This window comes from Malaclemys terrapin, chromosome 13 (genome assembly GCF_027887155.1).
Source record: "Malaclemys terrapin pileata isolate rMalTer1 chromosome 13, rMalTer1.hap1, whole genome shotgun sequence".
NCBI classification, from domain to species: Eukaryota; Metazoa; Chordata; order Testudines; family Emydidae; genus Malaclemys; species Malaclemys terrapin.
The window spans coordinates 2,744,825-2,766,711 of NC_071517.1; the positions used below are offsets into that span (position 1 = coordinate 2,744,825).

Genomic DNA, 21,887 nt, shown 5'->3' on the forward strand with positions numbered 1-21,887 from the left:
GTTAGCCGGACCCAATGGGAGAGTGCTAGGCGGTTTGACGAGCAGCGAGCAGAGCCTATCAGAGCCCGGTCCATCATGGCGGCGCCCAGCGAGTAGAGAGCCGGCGATGTCAGGCCAGGGGGTCTGGCTGCGAGCCCGGGAGCGGCTGCGGCGCTTCCCCGAGCTGCTGGCGGGATGTCGGGACCAGGTGGGGCCGGGCCGGGCCGGGCCGGGCCGGGCCGGGCGTGGGGGGGGGTCTCCCCAGCCAGTGCCGGCCGCTCGGCCCCGTGCCCGGGAGAGCCACAGCGGCGCTTTGCCCAGCAGCCAGGGGACCGGATGTCCCGATATTGGGGCTTTGTCTTATATAAGCGCCTATTACCCCCCACCCCGTCCCGGTTTGTCACACTTGCTGTCTGGTCACCCTACCAGCAGCCCCCCCCACCCCCGGCCTGGGGAGAGACCAGTGGCGGGAGCCACGGGCTGACCCCCCCCCCCCCAGGTCTAGGGGTGAGAGCCCCAGACTGCGCCCGCCCCAGGCATGGAGCGTGACTAGGGTTGAGAGCCCCGGGCAGCCCCCGCCCCCAGGTCTAGGGGTGAGAGCCCCGGGCAGCCCCCGCCCCAGGCATGGAGCGTGACTAGGGTTGAGAGCCCCGGGCAGCCCCCGCCCCCAGGTCTAGGGGTGAGAGCCCCGGGCAGCCCCCGCCCCAGGCATGGAGCGTGACTAGGGTTGAGAGCCCCGGGCAGCCCCCGCCCCAGGCATGGAGCGTGACTAGTGGTGGGAGCCCCGGGCAGCCCCCGCCCCCAGGTCTAGGGGTGAGAGCCCCGGGCAGCCCCTGCCCCAGGCATGGAGCGTGACTAGTGGTGGGAGCCCCGGGCAGCCCCCGCCCCCAGGTCTAGGGGTGAGAGCCCCAGACTGCCCCCGCTCCCATGCATGGAGAGTGACTAGGGGTGAGAGCCCCGGGCTGACCCTGCCCCAGGCATGGAGCGTGACTAGTGGTGGGAGCCCCGGGCTGACCCCGCCCCCAGGTCTAGGGGTGAGAGCCCCGGGCAGCCCCCGCCCCAGGCATGGGGAGTGACTAGGGGTGAGAACGCCGGGCAGCGCCCCCCTCTTGTCCTGTCTAGGTCCTGCTGGGGGGAGAGGGGTAGGGTCCCTGACTCAGCCTGTCCTAACTCTTGGGGTTGGTGACCCGGTGAGAACAAGGCCGGGTGTGACTGTTACGATGGCGCCGTGTGATTTTAGGCAGCAGCCTACGGAAAGTGTGTAGCTGCGACGACCACAGGCCGTGCCGAGCTGCGGAAGGACGTGTGCATGAAGGAGTTTGAGGCCCTGAAGGAGTGCTTCACCCAGGCAGTATGTTGCAGGGAATATCTGTACACACAAAAACTCGGGGGCCACTCTGTGGGATGGTTCTTGGAGGGGGACTGGCCTGGAGAGTTCAGTGCTATCATGTTTATACTCTCTTTGGTGCAGTACCATAGGCAAAACATGCGTCTGGAGAAGTAATTCTCAAACCTAGGATTCATGCCCAGGGCATCTGAAGTCTAATACGTCAGAAACGACCACTGTAGCGATAGTCTTGTGGTTAAGGCTCTGGACTTGGGATAAGGAAATCTGTTAATTGTCAGCTATGACTCAGCAAGTTACAGTCTGTACTGCAGGATAACAGTGCCCCTCAAGCACAAGGAAGTTGTGAGAATGAACAAATGTTTGAACTACTCTGACACCATGGGATAGTACAAGTACAGAGGTAGAGTGGGGCTGTTTTCCCCTTCATGGTGATTGGTTCTGTTGGTCAGTGTGGGTAGCTTATCTGGCAAAGTCCTCACAACAGAGCAGGAACTGGATGTTGTAATCAGAAAACACCAATCCTCTTCCTCCTAGCTTATCTGACTCACTTCTTTTTACAGGCAAAGAAGACAATGAAGTGAAGGCATTAGTAACAATACAGGGGACTGGAATCTAGATTTACAGCCCTGGCTGGTGTCTGTCCAGCTGTAATCAGGTAGTTCCAGGACAGAAGAATTTGCATAATCTAATTAAATCAGAAGGAAATGGGAGCCGAATAATGGAATACTCAACTCTATTTCATGCAACCTCCTCCCCCAGCTGTTTCAAACAATGCATGTAAATAGATGTTTGGAAACTTTTTTTAAATAAAACTCCAAAATCTGAGTCAGTGTTTTAAGACCTGCTCTTTATTCTACAATTTAACTATGCAGTCTGGAAAGGGTAGCAAAAACTGCACTAAAACTAAGCTTCTATCCTAATGAGTGGCTACGCTCCCTTTGTTTGCCGCAGTACACTTAGCCTACTCTCAGATGGCCCTATTGTTCTAGAGCTAGCTTTGGTCATGTGGCTTTCCTGAGAATTTAGGATTCCATCTCCCCTTCCCACAGGGTCCAAGGAATGTTAGGGTGGGCAGAAATGCAGAATAGGTCACTTGAGAGAGGGTTCTGCTTTAGCTCACGAGATTTCAGTATTTCTGCCCATATTATGACTAATGCTTAAGTTCAGCTACAGCCACGGTACGCTAAAGAGCTGCCCCACTACAACTGGGAACCTTGCTGCTAAACCTCCACGTCCCATGTGAATACAGGCTTTCAGACTGCAGCTTTGAAAACCTAAGCACTGAAACTCCTAAGACGAAGGAAGAAATAGGCCAAGGTTACAAACCATGGCAGAGCTCCTCATCTAGTGGCTCATGGTACCCTCAAGGCTGCCGGGGCCCTCGCAGTAGTGCAAGGACACTGGTTACGTTTAGAGGGTTAAGCACAGGGCTACGGAGGAAATGCTGGGTACAAGGATAAGTAAATCCAAGCTGCAGCTTGATAGAGGTGAGGGGGGTGCTAGCTAATGAAAAGCACTCCGATAAGAGCAGGTCACTGCTTGGGCCATGAGCGCCCCACTTTTCACTGCACTCACCCTGAAGCTAAACAAAGTGGCATTTCATGAAATCTCCCAGTTGGGGGCACACTGAGCCCCTCCCCTCACCGCCAGGAGGAGCCCAGCCACTAGCTGCAGCAATGGCAGAAGGGATGCAGAATGAGTGGAGTTCCCTTAAGGATACGTCCCATCCTGGACAACAGGAACTGCCCCCCAATGGCCGAGAACGGCTTAACGGTGCTCGTTACAGCAAGAAGAGTTCAGCTCAAAATGCTTTAACTTATTTTATTGATTGGCCTGGCGTGGCCACTCCTCAGCCTTTCCCAGCTGGGAATGTCTCATTCACAACACTGGCCAATTTCAGGTGCTGAGGAATTTCAGAATTATCTTTGGTCCCTTTGTGGTCGGCAGGCACCTCAACAGCAGCACGTGGTCCCCCTAAACTGCTGCTCACATGGTGTAAGAGAAACAGTGCTCCCCGTGCCAGGCAGGATCGCAGCACGAAGCTGACAGAGGCCAGGGAGATCCCTGTACACAAGTTAGGGGCAAGCAGGGCGGGTGTGCATAGGGAGTATTTAGTTCCCGCCCACAGAGCTCCCTTAGAGCTTTAAAGGGCTAGTTCTTGCAGCGGGGACAGACTTTAGATTTGGCCATGAGCAGAGGAGACTGCTGCACTGAAAGCATGTGTCTTACTTGCATCTGACGTCCACAAATGCTAACAATCACACGGAGGCCGTTCTAGGGCCTCCTGCCCCAGAGCAGAAGTTACAAGAGTCCCAGATACGGGTTAATTGTGCTTTGAGACAGGGTCATGGAGGAACTCCAGGAGACTCCAGCTATGGCAGTCCCGTCTACAACAGCCACTTCAGGATGCATGCAAATGCCCCTCCTGAAGACGTTCAGCTGCCACAGCGATTTAAGCACTTCAATAATCGGCCGACTTTAAAGACCAGTCCCAATCCTGTTCTTCCCTTTTAGGAGCTCAGAGTTCTCTAGTCTGAAGGCAGAGTCATCCCCCCTAGTGTTTCTCCTGGTAACCAGCCCCCATCACAACAGTTACATAGTTCCCGCTTCCAGGAGGTTGATCAGATATGAACGAAATGAGGCGGAGTTACCGAAGGATTCCGGACAAACCCCGACTCTGCTGAGGTCGACAGGCTCCTGGTAGGGCGGATGTCAATCATTCTAGTGAAAGCTGGGGGATTTTTTTCTTACATTTGGCAGTCAAGGTCTCTCATTTACCACACTTTAAAATTTACTACTGATCCCCGACTTTTGAAACAAACCAATTCTCTTAAGAGGTTCCTTCCTCCGCTCATGTATACGTTACCCAAGTGTCTTGATTACCGACCTCAATGGCTTTAATTACACATTGAACAATTGCTCTGGGGGATACAACTATACCAAACAGTACATGAACTCTGCAAAGGGAGAAGAGAGGTAGGTACGATTCTGAGCCAACCCTCCATGACACTGTCCCTTGAAATCATACGCTTTCATTCCCTGATATCTGCTACTTCTTGCCGGAAATCTCAAGCCGTTTTGAGAGGGGAAGAAGGGAGTCTGCAGTTCCCAGCACGAGCCCCTTCATGCACTTTGGGCAGGAATACTCCTGTTGAAAGCACAATCTGAAACGTAACCGCCAAGGAAGAGAAGAAGGTAAAGCTCTTCATTATTACTAGTATGTGGCCAACTGAATGATCCCTGGGAGGAAGGAGCAGCACAACAGTAGCCGTTGTGCTTGTTTAAGGCAGCATCGGACATTAACTACACTGATATTCCTAGCACAAACTTCAGCCCAACACACGTAAAGCTGATGGAACAGCTTCCCATTGGGCAAACGGACCCCAGCAATTGGCTAACCCAGTCCTAGCGGACGTATTTCCAATGCGGATCGCAACATTCCAGGAGAAGTGGAGCTGTGCGAGCTCCCCCTCTTGAGGCCCAGATAAGTTGGACTAAGCAACTCAATGCACTTATTGGAGAAACATTTGCAAGGAGATAATTTGAACAACCTGGGGATGTGCCTCAATACTGAATGGGTAAATTGGGGCAGGACGGACAAGGCAATTCAACATGAACCAAACAGCACAGACCCTTTGGGAATGGGGAGGACCTTCGAAAGCCAGAGGGCAGTCGGAGCTTCTCTTTCTGGGTCACTGACTCTCCAGTCACCCCATGACAAACACGGGCAGGACGTTAACATTGAAGTAAATGGATGGGCCATGGTGGCCCCCAATTCCATGGAGAGAGTAGTCTGAGGTCAGAATCAGCCCGAGTGTTGGGGCCCAGTCCAAGTGAAGTGCTGCTGGGTTAGACTGTCAGCAGTCGTGTATGCAACTGGAGTCCAAATGGTCGCTTGCTAAGCGGAATGTTGGATACCGCAGACATTAGGAGCGATAACGGCTTCACCACCCATAGAGCAAGGCCGGGTCTCATCACACCTCCTCCTCTGCCATTTGTTTGATCTGCCGACTGTGAACCACCTGCTGGGCACCTTCTGCTGCCTGGTTTAATCTGGTCTCCAGGGCACTGCGGAGGTCGTTCACTTTCACATTCGGAAGAGGGTTGAGACCAATGATGACACCTTCCCTCGCCTCAGTCTCCTCCTCCAGGCGAGGTGGCAGGTCCCGTCTCCTCCTCCGGAGGTCCAAGTCAGCCTGCAGTTTCAGGTCCCGGTTTGGTTTGACGTTCTCCTGGTCTGGTTTCTGATCCGCAAGGGGGGCTGCTCCCTTCTCATGCTTTAAGGCAACGTCGTTCTCAAAGGCATTCCTCCCAGCAGGATCTTTGAGAAGTTTTTCATCCAGGACCTTTTGCTTGTTCAAGTGGCTTCCCTGAGGACCCTGCTCCATATCCACTGCCTTTCCCCGGAGAACTTCTTTCTTAGCCTCCACTTTGCCGGCCTGATCGACCTGGGAAGCCTGCTGCTGCTTGCTGCCAGCTCCGTCGGCCTGGTCGTCATTTCCAGGTCTCAGATGTTCTTGTTTATGCTGCACGTTCTCTGCTACTTGCAGTTTATTTGAAGAGTCCAATGGACGTTCCAGATCTTTGGGCTCCTCTTTATTTGCTGGTTTGGTTTTAGAGTCCGCACCAAAGACTCGTTCTGGACCCTTCCCTGCTGTCTCCTGAGCTTTGACAGCCCTTGGCAGCTGTCTCTGGGTGTCAGTGACTGCTCCTGCCACCAACTCTCCAGCTTCCAGGGCACTCTTCTTCTCTTGGCTATCTCCCACAGCTTTGGCTTCGTGCCCTCCCCCCACTTCCTTGGCTGCGGGCTTCTCTGGATGGTTTCCTGCACCCTGGACTGCATGTCCTATGTCATTGGCTTGTCGTGAATCATCGCTATGAAGTGGATCCCTTAAATTCTCTAGAGAGTTTTTAACGACTTTGTTCACCTTGTGTTGTGGGACCTTCCCACCCTTAGGAAGAGCCTCAGGAATTTTAGGCCCAGCTACACTGACTTGAACAGGAAACTTCATTCTAGGTCTGTGCACAGCCTCTTCCAGACCATCTACATTCCCTTGGTGTTGCTCCACTAAGTCAACAGGCTGATGGCCAGGCCCTGGCTGAGGAGGGTCCAATATCTCCTTAGGAAGGTGCTTTGCAGCAACATCTGCTTTAACAGCTCGGCCCTCTTCCTCGTTGCTCTTTGTGAGAGGCAGGTCGGGCTCCTGGGGTATTTCTGCTGCAGAAAAATAAACGAAAGTTCTTTTTTAGGGAATGCCCAGCAGCAGTTTTCCTTTTCCACAGTGCACCTGCATGTTCTTCAGAGCTGCCAACGTGCCAGCCCCAGAGAGTGGCAGGTGTTTGCGAGCCACATCCTTACCTTGCTTTGGCTTCTCATCACCTCCCTCCTCCTGCCTCTGCTGGTGCATTTCCTTATGCTGCTCTTCAATCACAGCCAGCAGTTTCGCCTGCTGGTCTAGTAGCTGCTTTTGCTGCACTTGCTGTTCTTTAATCACCTGCAGCAGGACGGCGTGATCAAGCACCTTGGCCTTCCCGGCTTCTAATGGTTAAAAAAAATAAAAGGCAGGGGGGAAAAGAGAAGAAAATGAAGCTTGCTGGGAGTGGCAGAACAGCGCCTCACATTTCCTGTGTTTATTGGGAGGAGAGGGACAGGTGGGTACATGCTTCTCCCCCCAGAAATAACGCTTGCACACAGTCTAACCACGTAACGATTCATTTCGATAGCTATCCTCCTCCTCCATATCTGTGACCCACCGTGTTTTGCTGTAATACTTGGTGGCCATAGCCAGCCTGCGATACCCTTCCTCACTTAGAGCAGTGCCCTACTCCTCGGACAGTCCCACTGCCATGGAGGGAGCAAGGGCATCACAATACGGCCCTCTATCAGCAGCACAGAGATCCTCCACTGAAAGCTCATAGCAGCCAGATGCAAATAAGTGTGTGTAGGGGGTGATCTGTCTGATCACCCCTCTTCCCCTCCCACATACAAAAGGAAAGCCAAGGGCTCTGCAGCGAACGTGCACAGACAGTGGCAGAAGCGACACTGGGCAATGTTTTGGAGGCTGCTTTTCACACACAAGGCAGGAGACTCAGAGTAAGACTGACCAGTGCACGTGTATTTATCCTGGAAGGGGAGAGGTCTCTGAAGCAAGGTGGCAGAGAGATAAGGGACAGTCAACGGCTAACCAGATTCAAAACAAGAGGACTTCTGCTTTTTAAAACCCTTCTCTAATCCCCAAAGGGGCAGATGGATAGGCAGTTCTGACTGCTGTCAGGGTCTGCGATGACCTCTGCAGGGGCTTAACATGGCAGTTCTAGCTCTGACCCCTGGAGAGAATTCATCCATTTTAGTGGGCCTAGAACATTTCCTCCTAGCTACTATTGAGCAAAGACGTATCATTCTGGGCTAGGAGTCCAGCAGCTCATCTGAACCCTACTAAGAGGGAGCCCAGCCCAGGGAGCCTACCAGAGCATTTGCACCCAGACGTGGAAGATCTGCACAGCCTCCAATGCGTGGCATCTGATTCTAGCCTCTCAACTGGGCAAGGGCTGGCTGGAGGTAGGGCTGGGAAAATGCCCCTCTCCTTTCCCCAGACCTGACCCCCACACTGCGCTTTTATCCTGAGCAGGTAAGTGACGTCTAACAGCAGGCACAGGCTCCGAAAACCCAACACCGCCGCCCCAGACCTGGGCTGCAGCTGAACACCAGCAATCTAACACACGGCACAACCCAGGGGCTGGGTGCTCAGGTTTAGCTGTCCTGGGGTTAAAGGTTGTGTGAGCCAATGTACAGCTTTGTGGAGAGGGCAGAGGGACTAGATTACCAGTCTGAACTGGAGTAAATTTCAGCCAATGAAATCTGAAGTGAGCGGTGCTCACAAACAGGCGAGAAGAGGACGCAGCAATAACGTATCATAAGACTGTACGTTAAACCAGGACGAAAATCCTGCTCACTAGCTCTGCACAGACACACACTGGGGGAATATCTGGAGAACACACCGTTTCTATTTGAATTGACGAGTTAGTTTAGTGCTCAGAAGTCAGGGCTTAGCAACACGGACTTGAGTTGAGCCAGGCACTGTGCAAGCTACATGCAGTGTGCAAACCACGCAGACACCCTGTCTGTATGGAGACATTACGACATCTTTCTTCTTAGGAAATGCACCCACTGCATATACTGCACAGTGCTAACCTGTCCTGTGCTTCCCCCCACCCCCGACACGCCTAGTGGCATTTCTCCAAAACTCTCTGGGAGTTTCCAGAAAATTGCACCCAAAGGAATTCATGGCAAAGATTAACAGCCTGTAAAATGCCATTTAAATTAAAAAGGGAAGTTGTCCTGCTAATAACACACAAGATGAATAAAGGGGAATATTTTCGGTGCACAGCAGAATGCTATAAAACAAACAGCAACTTTGGAATTTCCCCTTATATTCCCATTTACAAAAGCTCCATTATGGGCGGGGGAAGTGAAATCACTGGAAGAGTGCAGTTTCCTTCCCCCCATGTCTGTTTACTTTCAGCACTTAGCTCGGCAGGGCAAACAGAAGTCCTTTCTACTCTCACGTTCTGGGGACTGCACTCCACTAGCTCTGCATGGTTAGCTTTGGGTAGCAATGCTGAAGGAGAAGGTTTCAAGCCAAATCAAACTGGTTTTCATGGAGATTTTTGAAAGCCTATGTAACTCCTCTCTCAACCTATTCACACCCCCAAAACCCGCTGGGCTGCTACCCCGTCACACTCCCTCTGATCCGAATGAGAGTGGAGGGAAACCTGTCAGACTCTAACTCACTTTGGGGGGGTTTAACACACCTCTGATAAAAAAATATCGTAAGCGATTTAACAAAAAAACCGCAGAGGACTTGGGCAGCCCGAGGGGCCACGGTTCAGGAGCTGGGGAAGGAGCCCAGAGAGAAGTTACTGTCAGTGAGGGGCATCCGTGCAGGAGGCTTGTGGGCCCTGGCTGTACCACCACCATTTCCCCGTTTGTTTAGGTGGGGGATTCAGCTCTGTACAGAAGAACGGGACAAGTCCCACACACCCTCTTACGTGCCATTAAAGCCCAGGGGCCTGGGGCTGACTCTCTGCCCAGGACTGAAGGCGAACACGTACGCTCATGCAATGCATTCACAAGCCCAGAGGCCATGCATGCTACTCGTTCACTTGCACTTGGATCCTGGGATTTTAAACCCTCCTTACAATTCAATATGGTTCATACCTGCTACTAGCTTTTTAATCTCAGCTGTTTCAGGCCCATTGAGATGCAGAAGGAAGAGAAACAGATTAGGAAAACCGGGATTTTTCTTTTCTTTTTTGTTTAAAGCAAACGAACAAGTCAAAAGCATCAAATAATCTTTAGTGGCAGGATATGGGGAAAGCACCTTCGTGAAACGGCCAGATGAATGCTAGATTCTACAGACTTTGCACAAACAGCCACCTAAGCGCGTGTCCTGCACATGCACTGCATACGTGCAGCCTCTCAGGATATGGCACGTTCGGTGTCACCTCATCCAAGCTGCAGTAAGCAGGGTACGCATGATCTGTTCCCACGACGGAGATTCCCTGGATGTAGCCTAGCGTCATCCAGCAATTCACGGGGCCTGCAGCTAACCTGCTCTCGGGCTGTTCGGGAACCTGGTCTGTTCCAGTAACACAGGTGTGATCTGCTGGGCACGGGTTACACAAGGGCTGCCGGGGTTCAGTCAGTCTCTCCAGTCCATCATGGCGAGAATGTGAGCAACTGGGCGCTAGCAGCGGGGACCTGCCACCAGACACGAGCCCTGGGTCTGAGTCTTGGATTTTGCCATCCCAGATAGGCAGACGCTAGGAACGTTCCGGGGTCTGTCTACACTGCAGCTGGCAGCCTGCTCCCCTGTGCAGGTAGCCGGCCACATGCTAGCCCACTAACAATAGCAGTGTGGCCACAGCGGCCTGGGTGGTGGCTCTGGCTAGTCACCCGAGTACAAATCCACCCGAGGCCCTGCTACCTTGAGCAGACTGGTGTGTCTCTGCCCACCTGTAACGGGAGGAAGTGCCTTTGGAGGCCCCCGCTGCACTGGCTGAGAGGCCATAGGCTCCAAACCCTTGCAGCGGTGGGAAGAGCCGGACGGCCAGTACGCTCTTCTTGGAGAAGCTGAACTTCACCGACCTACCCGTGCGTCATGAGCTAGCATGCAGCCACGCGGGCGGGAACAGGATCGGTCGAAGGATGTGTAACTCCCCACAGCAGAGTTCACACAGCCATTTCCCACTGTGCTTTTATTCTGGCTTCGCTCTTGTTCACCCTGGGGCCTCGCTCTGTACTCTAAGCTTGGGCGGGGAAGGGGAGAGAGCGCCAGGCCTACAGTCCAGCATGGGTCACGGCACCAACAGGGCTGGCGGAAGTTTTGCATTGAAACATGCCATCCTCTCCTGGAGTATTTAGCCCTTCGAGACAGACGCTAAGCACTAGAGCCTATAGCCGCTGGGCCCCAACCCATCAGTGGTACAGTGGAGTTCCAGATGGGTCGCAGGGCTGGGCCGGGTCCCAACCCCGGAGCAGGGCCCAGCCCCACAGGACAGGAGTGTGAGTGTGGGAGAGGCTCGCTCTCCAGCGCCTCCCCTCGGCGCCTGGCCGGGATCAGGGCTGCGGTGCCAGAGCAGAGGGAGCATGCATGGAACGGCAGGTAGCAAAAAGCCAAAAGGAACCACCGGCCTAAAGTTATATGATCCCAACCACCACGGCCAAACCGTCTGGGCGGTACAATCTCACTGTCCCTCGCATGCCGCCTAACGAGGCAACGGGCTCCCAGGGCGATTGGCAGCTGTGGGGAGGCTAAACCCCACTTCACTCACCCTCCAGCTTGCTGTCGGCGTTCTCCTGCAGCTTGTCCTCAGCGTTTCGGATCTCTCTCTGCTGCGGTTGCTGCACCTGTGCTGGATCCAGCCTGTCGGGCGGGAGCAGCTCCTGCTTCTCACCTGCAGACAGACCGACTGACCAACTCAGCTCTTTGGTTGGAAAGGAAGAAGCGGCAGATGTTCTCTAAAAACAGCTCCACACTCTGTCCCGCCTCTCCCTCCCCCCCGCCCGCCCCCCGCCAACGCAGTTTATATTCAACCTGACAACTGCAAGGGAAGTAATAAAAAAAATATTTAACAATCTTATAGACTCCTGGCAGAGAGCCAATGCTAACTACCTTAACCAATTAAAATGCAAGAACCGTCCTTGCTAGCTTTTAGATGGGCACTTAGCAATGTGTTACCTGTCAAGATCTCCCAACTCCACGTCCCCAGTGAGTTGTGAGACACATAACAACAGCACGGCACCTGACATTTAGTAGGCTAGCAAACAATTGTTTGACAGATATTATAGTAGCTGTCAAAGACACCAGATTCCTCGTTTCCCCCAACAGCTGCTGAAGGGGCTGTGCATATTCACATGCTAATCTGGTGAAATTAGACGGGAACACTGGAATGTAGAGAGGAGTAACCAATCGCTGCCCTCCCCTAGCCTAGACAAGAGGAGAATTGGCTCAGATGAGACACCCAGGAGATGACTTACCAGGGTCAACTTCCTTCTCTACAGACTTCACAGCCTCCGCAACGTTCCCAGCCTGCTGGAGATTTGCATTCTCCCTTCCACCTGCGGCCTCAGCTCTCTTTTCGCCCCCAGGTAGGACAGCCAGTGACCTCGGTTCGACCACCTGTTTGCCGGGCTCCAGATCTTTGTACAGCGGTCGGCCATCTCGTGGCACCTCCGGGGCATTCTTCGGGCCCTCGAGGGGCCTGTTGACCTCTCTCTGGAGCTGGTTGTGAGCCCCATCTTCCTTTCCTCGTTCCAGGTTGGGCTCCTCTCTCTCGGGATCCAGCTGTGCAGCCTTCTCCACGGCCGGATTGAGCCGATTTGCATTGGCTTCTTCCGGTGGGCGCTTGTTCTCCTTGGATTCTTCCCGGTCCTGCCCCTCATCTACGACAACTGCGTCATGTGGGACAGGCGGCTCGTGGCGATGGGCTTCTCCCACAGGTAAAGCGATCCCTGGGGCAAAGGGGAGGGGAGAAGGTCAATGGGCCCCTCTGGTGGGATTTGGCGAAATTCCACCCAGCAGACCCATGTCATACCCGTGTGTACCCTCCTGCCCTGATACGTGTCACCCCTTCCAGTGAGCAGGCCTTGCTGCCTAGCCACACGCAAGCATATCCGGCGAGCTCCAGGAGCAGCCATGCTAGGCCAGGGAGGGAATCGGCCTGGACGGGGATGGAATCATGAATTATCTGCAATAATGTTGCTAACCACCCCTTCCAAGTATGTCAAGTTGCACCTCTAAGCTCTCGCCCTCTCCCCAGCCCCACAGCCCCATCTCTGGGATACCCTGGTCAGGCCGGTCGAGCTGCACTTCCTCCTCCTGCTTGGCCTTCGCTTCGTCTCTCTTGGGCACGTCCATGGGCACCTTGATCTGCGGCTGTTCCATCTCCTCCTTCTCGTTCGGCAGCTTCGGTTTCTCACGGCTGTCCTCCGCCCCTTCCGCAACTGGGTCCTGGACTGTAAGCATGGCACAGTTAATTGAATGAGGTCACACATGGCTGCACTGTCAATCTATAAAAGGAATCGGGGCAATTCTTTTGTCAGCTGTAATCCTGTTTCTCCAGCTAAGTGACACGGGTCTAGGAGGCAATTTTGAGCTCCTCAGTCAATTGTCAGTGCTTCGTTTTCTTTACTAGCCATCCCTCTTTTGTTATCAAAATACAGAAAAACAGTACAGCGCAATTGACAAAAGCTGCATGCTACCACGAACTACCACCAGATGGCAGCATTGATCGTGCGCTCTTTTCCGCCACCACAATGAAAGTTCCTGAGCTCCTTTTAATCTCTCAGAGAACCCCGCGCTCCAGACCTGCAGCCGCCGGTGGCTCTGCGGAGATCCTCCTTCCCAGCTGCTAGGCTCCACTCAGGACAGGAAAGGCACATCAAATAGTTTCCTAATGTTACTTCTGAGCAAGAACAATTGCTGTAGCTGGCACGGGGATGTAATGGGACCGAGTGGGAGGGGATCAGAGATTGGGCACAAAATTTTAACCATGCGGGTGATTAACCATTGGAACGAACTTCCCAGGAGAGTGGCAAACTCTCCGTCTCTTCATGCCTTGTTTGGAAGGCTGGATGCCCTTTTGAAAGGCCTGCTGCAATCAAACCCGAGTTACTGGGATCAATAGCGAGGTTACTGGGTGGAAGAATTCTCTGGCGTGTGTTGTACAAGAAATCAGGCCAGATGTTCGAATGGTCCCCTCTGGCCGTAGTCTCTGAAATGGGAATGTAGGTGCCGCCCATACGCCGCTCTCAGCAGCAGCCCACACTATGGAAATGTTCGAGAACCTCGGCTTCAGAGGAAAAACAGAGGAGGGAATCAAATTGTTTTCCAGCTTTTGGGAGATGAAATCACATAGAGCATTTTCTGTCCAATGAACTCGGAAATATTTACTTTCTCTATCACAAAAACACACTTCTCCACCCCTCCCTCCAATTTCCTTTGGGGAATTAATGCTATAAACTTCTTTCAATGTTCTCCTCCCCCTCCCTGGAACTGGTGCAGTTGGTTACCAGATGAATTCATGGGAAAGAGAGACTGCCACAATTTCAGCTGTGCGGGTCTTATGTGAGTTGTGAAATAGACGGAACAGTACAAGATCCAGGCCCGTGTGGGAAGCCCGGCTGGAGCAGCTGACAGGCGTGGAATCTTTGCCCTAGAGCACTGCGCCAGGTTGGGAAACTAGTTCAAGTCTGGGTGGTTTTCAAGGTTGCTTTGGTTAAGTAAATAAGAAAAGGGGCCTGAAGCAATGGTGGACACTGCAGGTCACGCAGCCTGCATCTGCAGCCTCGCTCCCCTTCCCTGGGAAGACGTAGGGCCAGAGTCACTGCCCAGTGAAGCCAATGGAAAGATGCCGATTGGCAGGCGAGTTTTTCTCCCAGTGGAGCGTGGCTGCGAGGCACGGGCCAGGGGGAGATGTGCTCTCCCTTCTTTGCCCCGCCCCGTCCCCCGCAGGGAAAATGGATTCCCGCGAGCTGTCCCTTTCCCAACACGGGGCTGTGTCCCTTTCAGCACATCACCAACCAGCACCCTTTCAAATGTGGCCCCACCAGCCTCGGTGGCCCTCGCTTCTAGCCCCTCATTAGCGGGCGGGGCAGCCAGGCAGAATCCTGGGGGCGGGGAGGGAGGGAAGCAAGCGTTTCTGAACCAACTCTGGGAGGATGGCAGGCTTCCCGGAGAGGGCTGCCGAGCCCTGGGAAGAAAGTGCTCTGCCCTTCGGAGCCAGGATGTTCTAGCCAAATTCTAGCCTCACAATCCACAAGTTACTTGGTTTGCCCCAGAAAAGCTTTAGTTTGTTACGGGGTCCCTGGTAACGATGCACCTCAGTCCTTATTGCATTGACCGAGGTCTGGCTCATTCAAGAGAAGGCTCACTACAGATCTGCCATACACCCAGCGTTCCTTGGGGCCAGGGTATTAGTAGGATTAATTCTACAGTAACCCCAACATTTCATAAGCAAAGCAAAAGGGTTCGGGAGCCAAACACGCTGAGTTACCATCTGACGGGTAATGGAAGAGGGCTCCTACCTCTGCCTTTCACAGCAGGATTGCAGCTTAGCCAAGTGACCTGTGGCTGTCCAGCAGACTGCAGCAGGTGAAACCAGTGAGCTCTCCCCTACGATGAAATCACTGGTGGAGGCCCCATGGCTGTACCCAGGACCAGTCGTATATCACGAGATGGCTAGCACGTTACACGCATTTCCAAAAACCACACAGCAAAACAAAAAAAAGATCAAACCTCCACTCCGTAATAAGGCCAAGTTGCCTCTAAGCGGTCATTTTCTCAGCAGGAAACAAAATTAAGTTCATCATCTGGGCGTGAATTAATGGCCTTGCATGCTGCATGGAACCCTACAAGGAGCTATATGTGGTTTGCAGAGAACAATTTTGCTCAGGATGTGTAACAATCACTAACTGTACAGTCGTCTTTCAGGTCCCTTTGGATAACGTTACAGTAATGCTGGGCCTCTGAATGTTTTATGAGTGGCGCTGGACTTTACAGGCAAGGGCTGAGAGGCTATAAAAGCTTCTTGCCTTACAACAACAACATCTCAGCATCAGACGGCAAGAGGGCTTTCTTTGCTGCTCGCTGGGCCTTCCAGAACCAGCCCAGCACACAATGCCCTCTAGCAGCTGTCTCCCTTTGGAGATATATGGGGGGGACCCAAGACTTCCTGAAACAGATTTTTTTTCCCTCTTAAGTGGTTTGCCAACAATGTCTCTAGGCTGCAATAAAATTGCATGATTAGCAACCTAAAAGCTTCCCTCCCCCACAGCTTCTGGTTGGGATTCCAGCAACGGCCCCAGAAAGACGTTACAAATTACTCCTTGCGTGGTTTTCATATCACTCTTGTCCACCATGTTAACGACTGTAGCTGAAGCCTGCATCGATAGCTCCTGCTTGTTCGGAAGGAGGAGACAACAGCTTGGCATCGTTCTCCTCCTCCTCAGCGGAGGGGGAACTGAGGAAAAGGAGGCCAGATGTGGCCTGGGAAGAGCAGAGAGTGGATGGGGCACTGGGAAGATTCTGTCGAATTGAGGAAGAAAATACATTTTTTGGCCATGGTATCACTCCCAACACAGGGCTATTTTCAGTCCTTGGCAGTGTCATCAGGCGCTGTTTCCCCAGTTCTAACCACGAGAGGGCGCTAACAGCTGCAAAGCCCTTGATTTTAAACCCTTGCTTCCATTGTCCGCTTTTTGAAACTGATCAAAGATAGTCCTCAGATCCGCTCCTAGGACCGGATCGGTCCAAGCTCGGCTTCCAGGAAGCTCCCGCCCCCCCAAATTCCTAGGCTGAGGTCAGGGGCGTTTCTACCCTCACCCCACCACTGCAGCACCCCAATCCCCCTCTTTGCACGACACGATGTTTGGCCTTGGAGAGGGGAAAGGTTAGAATGAAGCAGGCCCAGCCTCAACACGATCAAAACGATTTGGCTGGCACGCAGCTGGCAGGGAAGCCTGATCAGCTGGCATGCCGGGCGGAACCAAGTTCCTTGGGCAGGGGCTCTCTGAGCCTTGGAGAGCACCGACCACACTGTCAACACTGAGCAGGTAATAAGTGTCGACGTTCGACTCTTCTGGAAAAAGAATCTGTTCATTGACAAGGCTGCAAGACCTGAACAGACCTGAGCATTTTAACCTGGCTCCCAACAGCACTGTACTGAAGTGGTTTCATCTTCATGGAAGCCCTACAAACGGAGCCTCCAATTATGGGGCTGGGCGTGGAGGGGGATCGGGGGCTGAATGGTTCAGAAAACCAATGAAAGGCTTGGACCCTGATTTTCAGAGGTGCTGAGCATGTCTGAACAGCAAGCACTTAGAGTCTAGCCCACAGTCCAGCCCTGATCTGGGCTGGGGAATCGTCCCCACACTCTCCAAGGCCAATGGGAACGAGTGATTACAGAGCGCGCCGTGCCGCCCCTCCCCGGGCTCTGCAATGGTGACAGATTTCACAAGGTTATCGAATGGCATCAGTGAAATTAGCTCACAGTTGTCTCCTGACACACCAGCCGTAAAAACGAACCAAAATTACACCAGGGTGAGAGTTCCTTTTCTGTGTCACAGGCCCTATTAAAAGCTCCCTCACAAAGGCACTAGGGAGTGCTACAGCAGTCAAGCTGTTCCTGCAGCCGTCAGGAGCGAAGGGAGTACAGTAACTGGGTCCAATCCACACTGCACACACGCCGGGCCTGCTCCTCCGCTGGCGGGGACCAGCGTGGGATCTGGGCAGGTTTCTCGTGGGAATGCAGACTACAGAGTCAATCTGAGCTGCTCGAGTGGCAGTGCCTCCAGGAGCCTGTATGGATACCGAGACCCCACAGATTGGTGGCAAAGGGAAGAACCCAGCTCTGAGCACAGTACCCCCAGTTCCAAGCAAGTCCTGTTAAATGTGAAACAGACTAGGGGGCACCTCCCGCCAAATACTGGCTCAGACACCCCTGGCTCAACCAAGCTGAAGCACAAGGGTTCGAGGAGTGGCTGTCACAAAGGGCATGAATCAGACCTTTGTTACAAGATATTGCACAATGAAAAAAATAAAATAAAATGAAGCCGCAACACTCAAGTAAGGAGCTGAAAAATATTAAAAAAATCTTAATCCGCCCCAGGAGACCCTCTGGGTGCTTTCAAATACAGAGAGAAATTGCCTAATTAGCTTTTTTTTTTTTTAAACGGATAATTGCCTTCATGAGCTTTCACAGGCAGCTTAGCAACCTTTTAACATACGTACCCACTGTATGGAATAGCAGAACATTTCCCAATGAGCCGCTGACAGTAAACCTCACGCAATACAGGCAGGGGCCGTAATGGGCACTTGGGTGTCATTAGTGAAAACACTATTCAGAGTTCACTGGTCAATACGTGTTCACATAAAAGGGCAATGTTCTAATATTCATAATCCCAGGGCCCACAGGGCAGGGTTTTAATGAAAGTCTGTACAGTTCTGGGCTCCACAACATCAAAGAGACCAATAAAACTCCTCTCACATGCTGACAGGCAAGAGTCAGACGGAGAACGCAAAATGGTAAAAGGCTCAGCTCAGCTCCAAGCTTTGCCTCAACCAGGCAACTCATCAATTAAAAGGGGGGTGGGAAACCCCCCAAGAACATGCTAAAAACAAACTGCGCGCTGCCTGCAGAGAAGCCAGGTGTTTCTGGGAAAGCCTCGTGCAAGAAATAAGAACCAGATGTGTCCGATGGAGGGCACCCAGGTGATAGCAGGGCAGCCCCCAGCCCTGCACATATTTCGAATTACAGGATGCAGCTGCTCTGAAGGCTTCAGGGCCACAGACTAGCCCCTTCCCAAAACAAACCCAGGCAGGGCCAAAGGGAGGGGCAGGAAGGTGTTGATTAAAGCAGAGTAATTCATTGCCAGCCAAGTCTGCGTCACGTGGAGATGTGAAGAAAGCAGTGTCCAGGGATCAGGAGCGCTTCAGTGGCTGAGCGGGTAGCAGCCTTCACTCACAGGGAACACTGCGTGCCGCTTGCTACCCAGGGCTGAAAGGCTCCCGGAGCCTCTTTGAGTTCATTGTCCTACTTCCTCTCCCTGGCCCATTGTCCCCTCCAATCACTTCCTCCTCCCACAGGACCAGGCTTCAAAGCACCTACTCTGCTTCCCAGGGCAGAGCCTCTCCCGGCTCTCACCGGGCACAAAGCAGAAATCGGCAACGTTTCGCTGTGGACATGCCCATTAGAGCTGCGTGGCTAGTCTCCAGGGAAATTTAAAATCTAAAAATGTCTTCCCCCAAGGTGGGATTATTTAATCCACCATCAAAGCGGCAAATGATCCGGGCTAATGCTGGCTAAGTAGTTCTAACTAATGTGTGTAGGCGGGCGTCTAGGGTTCCCTAGGTTATGACTGAACACAAGCATCAACACAGGGATGGAGTGGAGGGGCGACTATGACAAACGCCAACGCACCCAGTCTTTTACGGGACTGTTTATTTTACCCGTTACGAAACGTGAAAGAACCAAACACGTGCTCTTTGGCCATTACTGCTCTGAAATTAACCAAGATTCGAGAATTAAATTGCATCCTTCCTCCCAGCCCGGCCCCACTACGTGTGCATTAAGGGTCTGAGAGTGTCTTCCGCTCGAACATCCTGGCCACCTCTGTGCAGGGGAAGGTGCGCACTGTGGATGTATAAAATCTGACCGTCATCAGGGACGGAGCAGCGCAGGAGTGAATGTTATCGCAGGCAGCACCGCTGTCTCGTAGACGCTCAAAGCTGTTCCCCAGGAACAGTGCCAGCAACTAGGAGGGAGTATAATCTCCAGCAGAAAAACTCGACTTTTTTTTTTTTTTGCTTCCATTCTCAATATCCGCGATATTTCAAAGCCCTGAAGAAAAGAAAACCCCGAACAAAGCCAAACAAGACTTGAAAAAACCAGAACACAACCACAGACGAGGGGCAGGGGAGGGTCAATCGACACCTGCTAGCGATGGCCTTGCAAAGCAGGCCTGCAGCTGCGGAAGGGAGCGTCAGGCCATAATTCTATCAACGGCCACAGTAAACAAATAATAAATAACACAAACCAGTAAACAAAGCGGAGGCATAATCACAGGCTTGGTCAGGGCTAAAACTGGCTCCAAATTTATATCTTCACAACCAAAAAAAAGTCAGTGCCCATAAATTTACATACCTTTGAGTGCAATGAATGGCCTGTTATTGAAACCTTGTGCAATATGCTGGCAGAAATGGTGAAAGTGGCCCTGTTCTGGCTCCTTGTACCCTTTGTACAGGTGGCCAGTCCAGTGCTCTCTCGAGTCCCATGCACACAGAGCTCCTTTTATTACAAGGCTTCTGCAGTTCCAGAGCCCTGTCACTAGGGGGAGGGCTGAGGGCTGCCCCTCTCACAACAGAACAAAAAAGAAAACCCAAGTCCTGGGCAGAGACCCAAGAGGCATTTTGGAAAGCGACAGCTACACTCTTCCTTGGAAACCTTCTCGGGAGGCCCTGGAGATGCAGGCACTGGAAAAGGCTCCCGGTGACACAACAAAAGTGGCTTTAAAGGGGTCAAGACCGTTTGGGAGCAGGGTTGAGAGGAGTGTAACACACGCAGAACACATACCTGGTATTTTGACTTGATCTTGGTCAATTACATTCTTAGCTTCTTTCAGCGGATCAGCCAGTTCCACTGCTTCCGTTTTCACGGGCGTGTCCTCCATCACCGACAAGGTGGTATAGGTGCTAAGAACCAGGATTCCCAGGCCGATCCCCAAGATGAGCTGCACAACAAATGGGTCAGCGCCAAAGTTAACATACATTGAAGCAAACGTCACTGTTCCGAATAGCATCTTTCAAGCAAACTGTACCTCAAAAACAGTTCAGAGCTCAATTTAAGTACAGAAACAAATAAGCAGTAGAAAGGGAGAAAAACTTAAGAGGGAAATGGGAGAGAAAGGTAGTTTCCAGCGGCCGTTTGAAACGTGAAGCAGAGATGCACAACAGCTGTTTCAGATGCTAGAGGCTGCAGAGGAGAAGGCTCTTGCATGACAGCGCTCAGATTGTCAGCCAGAAGAGGTGACTGCTAAGGGAGCAGAGCTGAGGTATGTGAGGCAGGCTAGAGTATGTCCAGACAGGATTTTTAAAAGGAGGCTCATTTTGACTGTAAGTGACGACTCATTATATTACATTTCTATCAGTTAAGTGAGGACAACAGTCAGGCCAAGTTTGGTTTAAGCTTTTACAATCAAAAGAAAATCTTTCCAATCAACTGTTAACATCTCCCTACATTGCCCACAGCCTAACATTGCAGCATGGTGCAAGTGCCCGAGGACATGACTAGTCTATTTCCAGCAGTACAAAAAGGGAAACAAGATGGTATCTGGGTTGAGCCGAGAAAGGAATGTTGTGGGTTTCATCCCACTCAAAGGGAGAGCAGCGGGTATTATTTTCTAAATGTGAACTAACCAGCATGGAGAGAAGCCTGGACGATTAAGGTGACGCCATCAGCCATTGCAGAGCTTACATCCAAATGTGCCAATATTACAGATAAGAATCTCCCTGCACCTTTGATTTTAGAAATCTCGCAGTTTTGGAAATGTATGGGATACTCCCAGGGTGTGTGTCTGTGTGTGGCAACGGAGGTACCTGAAAAGTACGTACAGGCCCAGGGAATGTTTGCCGTGCTTGAGCACTGGAGCTGCCAAGTGACTGACAGCTGCCCTAGCTGAAAAAGGTACCAGTTGAAAGAATCGAGTGGATGGATTGTTGGCCAACAACACTGACAGTTTAGAGATTTAATTACACTCCAATGTATTATTTTTACCTTGTTAATCACAGTAATTGTCACTGCAACGGCTTCTCCTGGAACCTGGTTTGCATGTCAATGCAGTCACCGTATTAAGAACGGCTGGTAGAAGGGAAAGAGCCCGCCAAAGGCTATGCTGGAGTCACTGGCGAGGATGCTGGTAAAGGGACCTGGACCCCACCATAAAGACCTGTTTGTCCCCACACACCCCTTCTCACAGTGGGACATGAAAGCAACAGGAATAAGTGCAAAAACAGAAAATACCTCTGCACCTCTCCTGCAGACTATGCTAGGCATATTTCACAAATAGCTTTATGAGACAGTGTCTTGATTTGCAAAAGAAACTTGCTTCTTTGCTACAAGCTCTCCCCACCAGTGGATGGAATTAAAGCACCAGGCTGACTGACCCTCATACAGAGATTAAGTGGATCATTCTTATTTATTATAGAAACAGACTCACAGAATCATAGGACTGAAAGGGACCTTGAGAGGTCGTCTAGTCCAGTTCCCAGCACTGAGGCAGGACTAAGGATTATCTAGACCATCCCTGACAGGTGTTTGTCTAACCTGCTCTTAAAATCCCCAATGATGGAGATTCCACCACCTCCCTGGGCAATTTATTCCAGTGCTTAACCACCCTGACAGTCAGGAAGTTTTTCCTAATATCCAACCTAAACCTCCCTTACTGCAGTTTAAGCCCATTGCTTCTTGTTCTATCCTCAGAGGTTAAAGAGATCAATTTTTC

General features: G+C 52.1%; 1 protein-coding gene across 4 annotated transcripts in view; it reads right to left on the reverse strand.

The window, feature by feature from the left end:
- Positions 1-3,134: 3,134 nt before the first annotated feature.
- The window catches only part of SLC38A10 (solute carrier family 38 member 10), a 46,798-nt gene continuing 28,045 nt past the window's right edge, over positions 3,135-21,887 (reverse strand). The window contains exons 11-16 of one of the 4 annotated variants that reach the window (XM_054046952.1): positions 19,961-20,117; positions 12,675-12,845; positions 11,868-12,341; positions 11,162-11,284; positions 6,687-6,866; positions 3,135-6,542 (exon numbers count right to left, since the gene is read on the reverse strand). In XM_054046952.1, coding sequence (XP_053902927.1) covers positions 5,302-6,542; positions 6,687-6,866; positions 11,162-11,284; positions 11,868-12,341; positions 12,675-12,845; positions 19,961-20,117 — 2,346 coding nt within the window. In that variant the 3' untranslated portion in view covers positions 3,135-5,301. Of the gene's footprint in view, positions 6,546-6,686; positions 6,867-11,161; positions 11,300-11,867; positions 12,342-12,674; positions 12,846-19,960; positions 20,118-21,887 lie in introns of all 4 variants that reach the window. The other 3 variants (XM_054046951.1, XM_054046950.1, XM_054046949.1) reach the window with 3 other exon arrangements.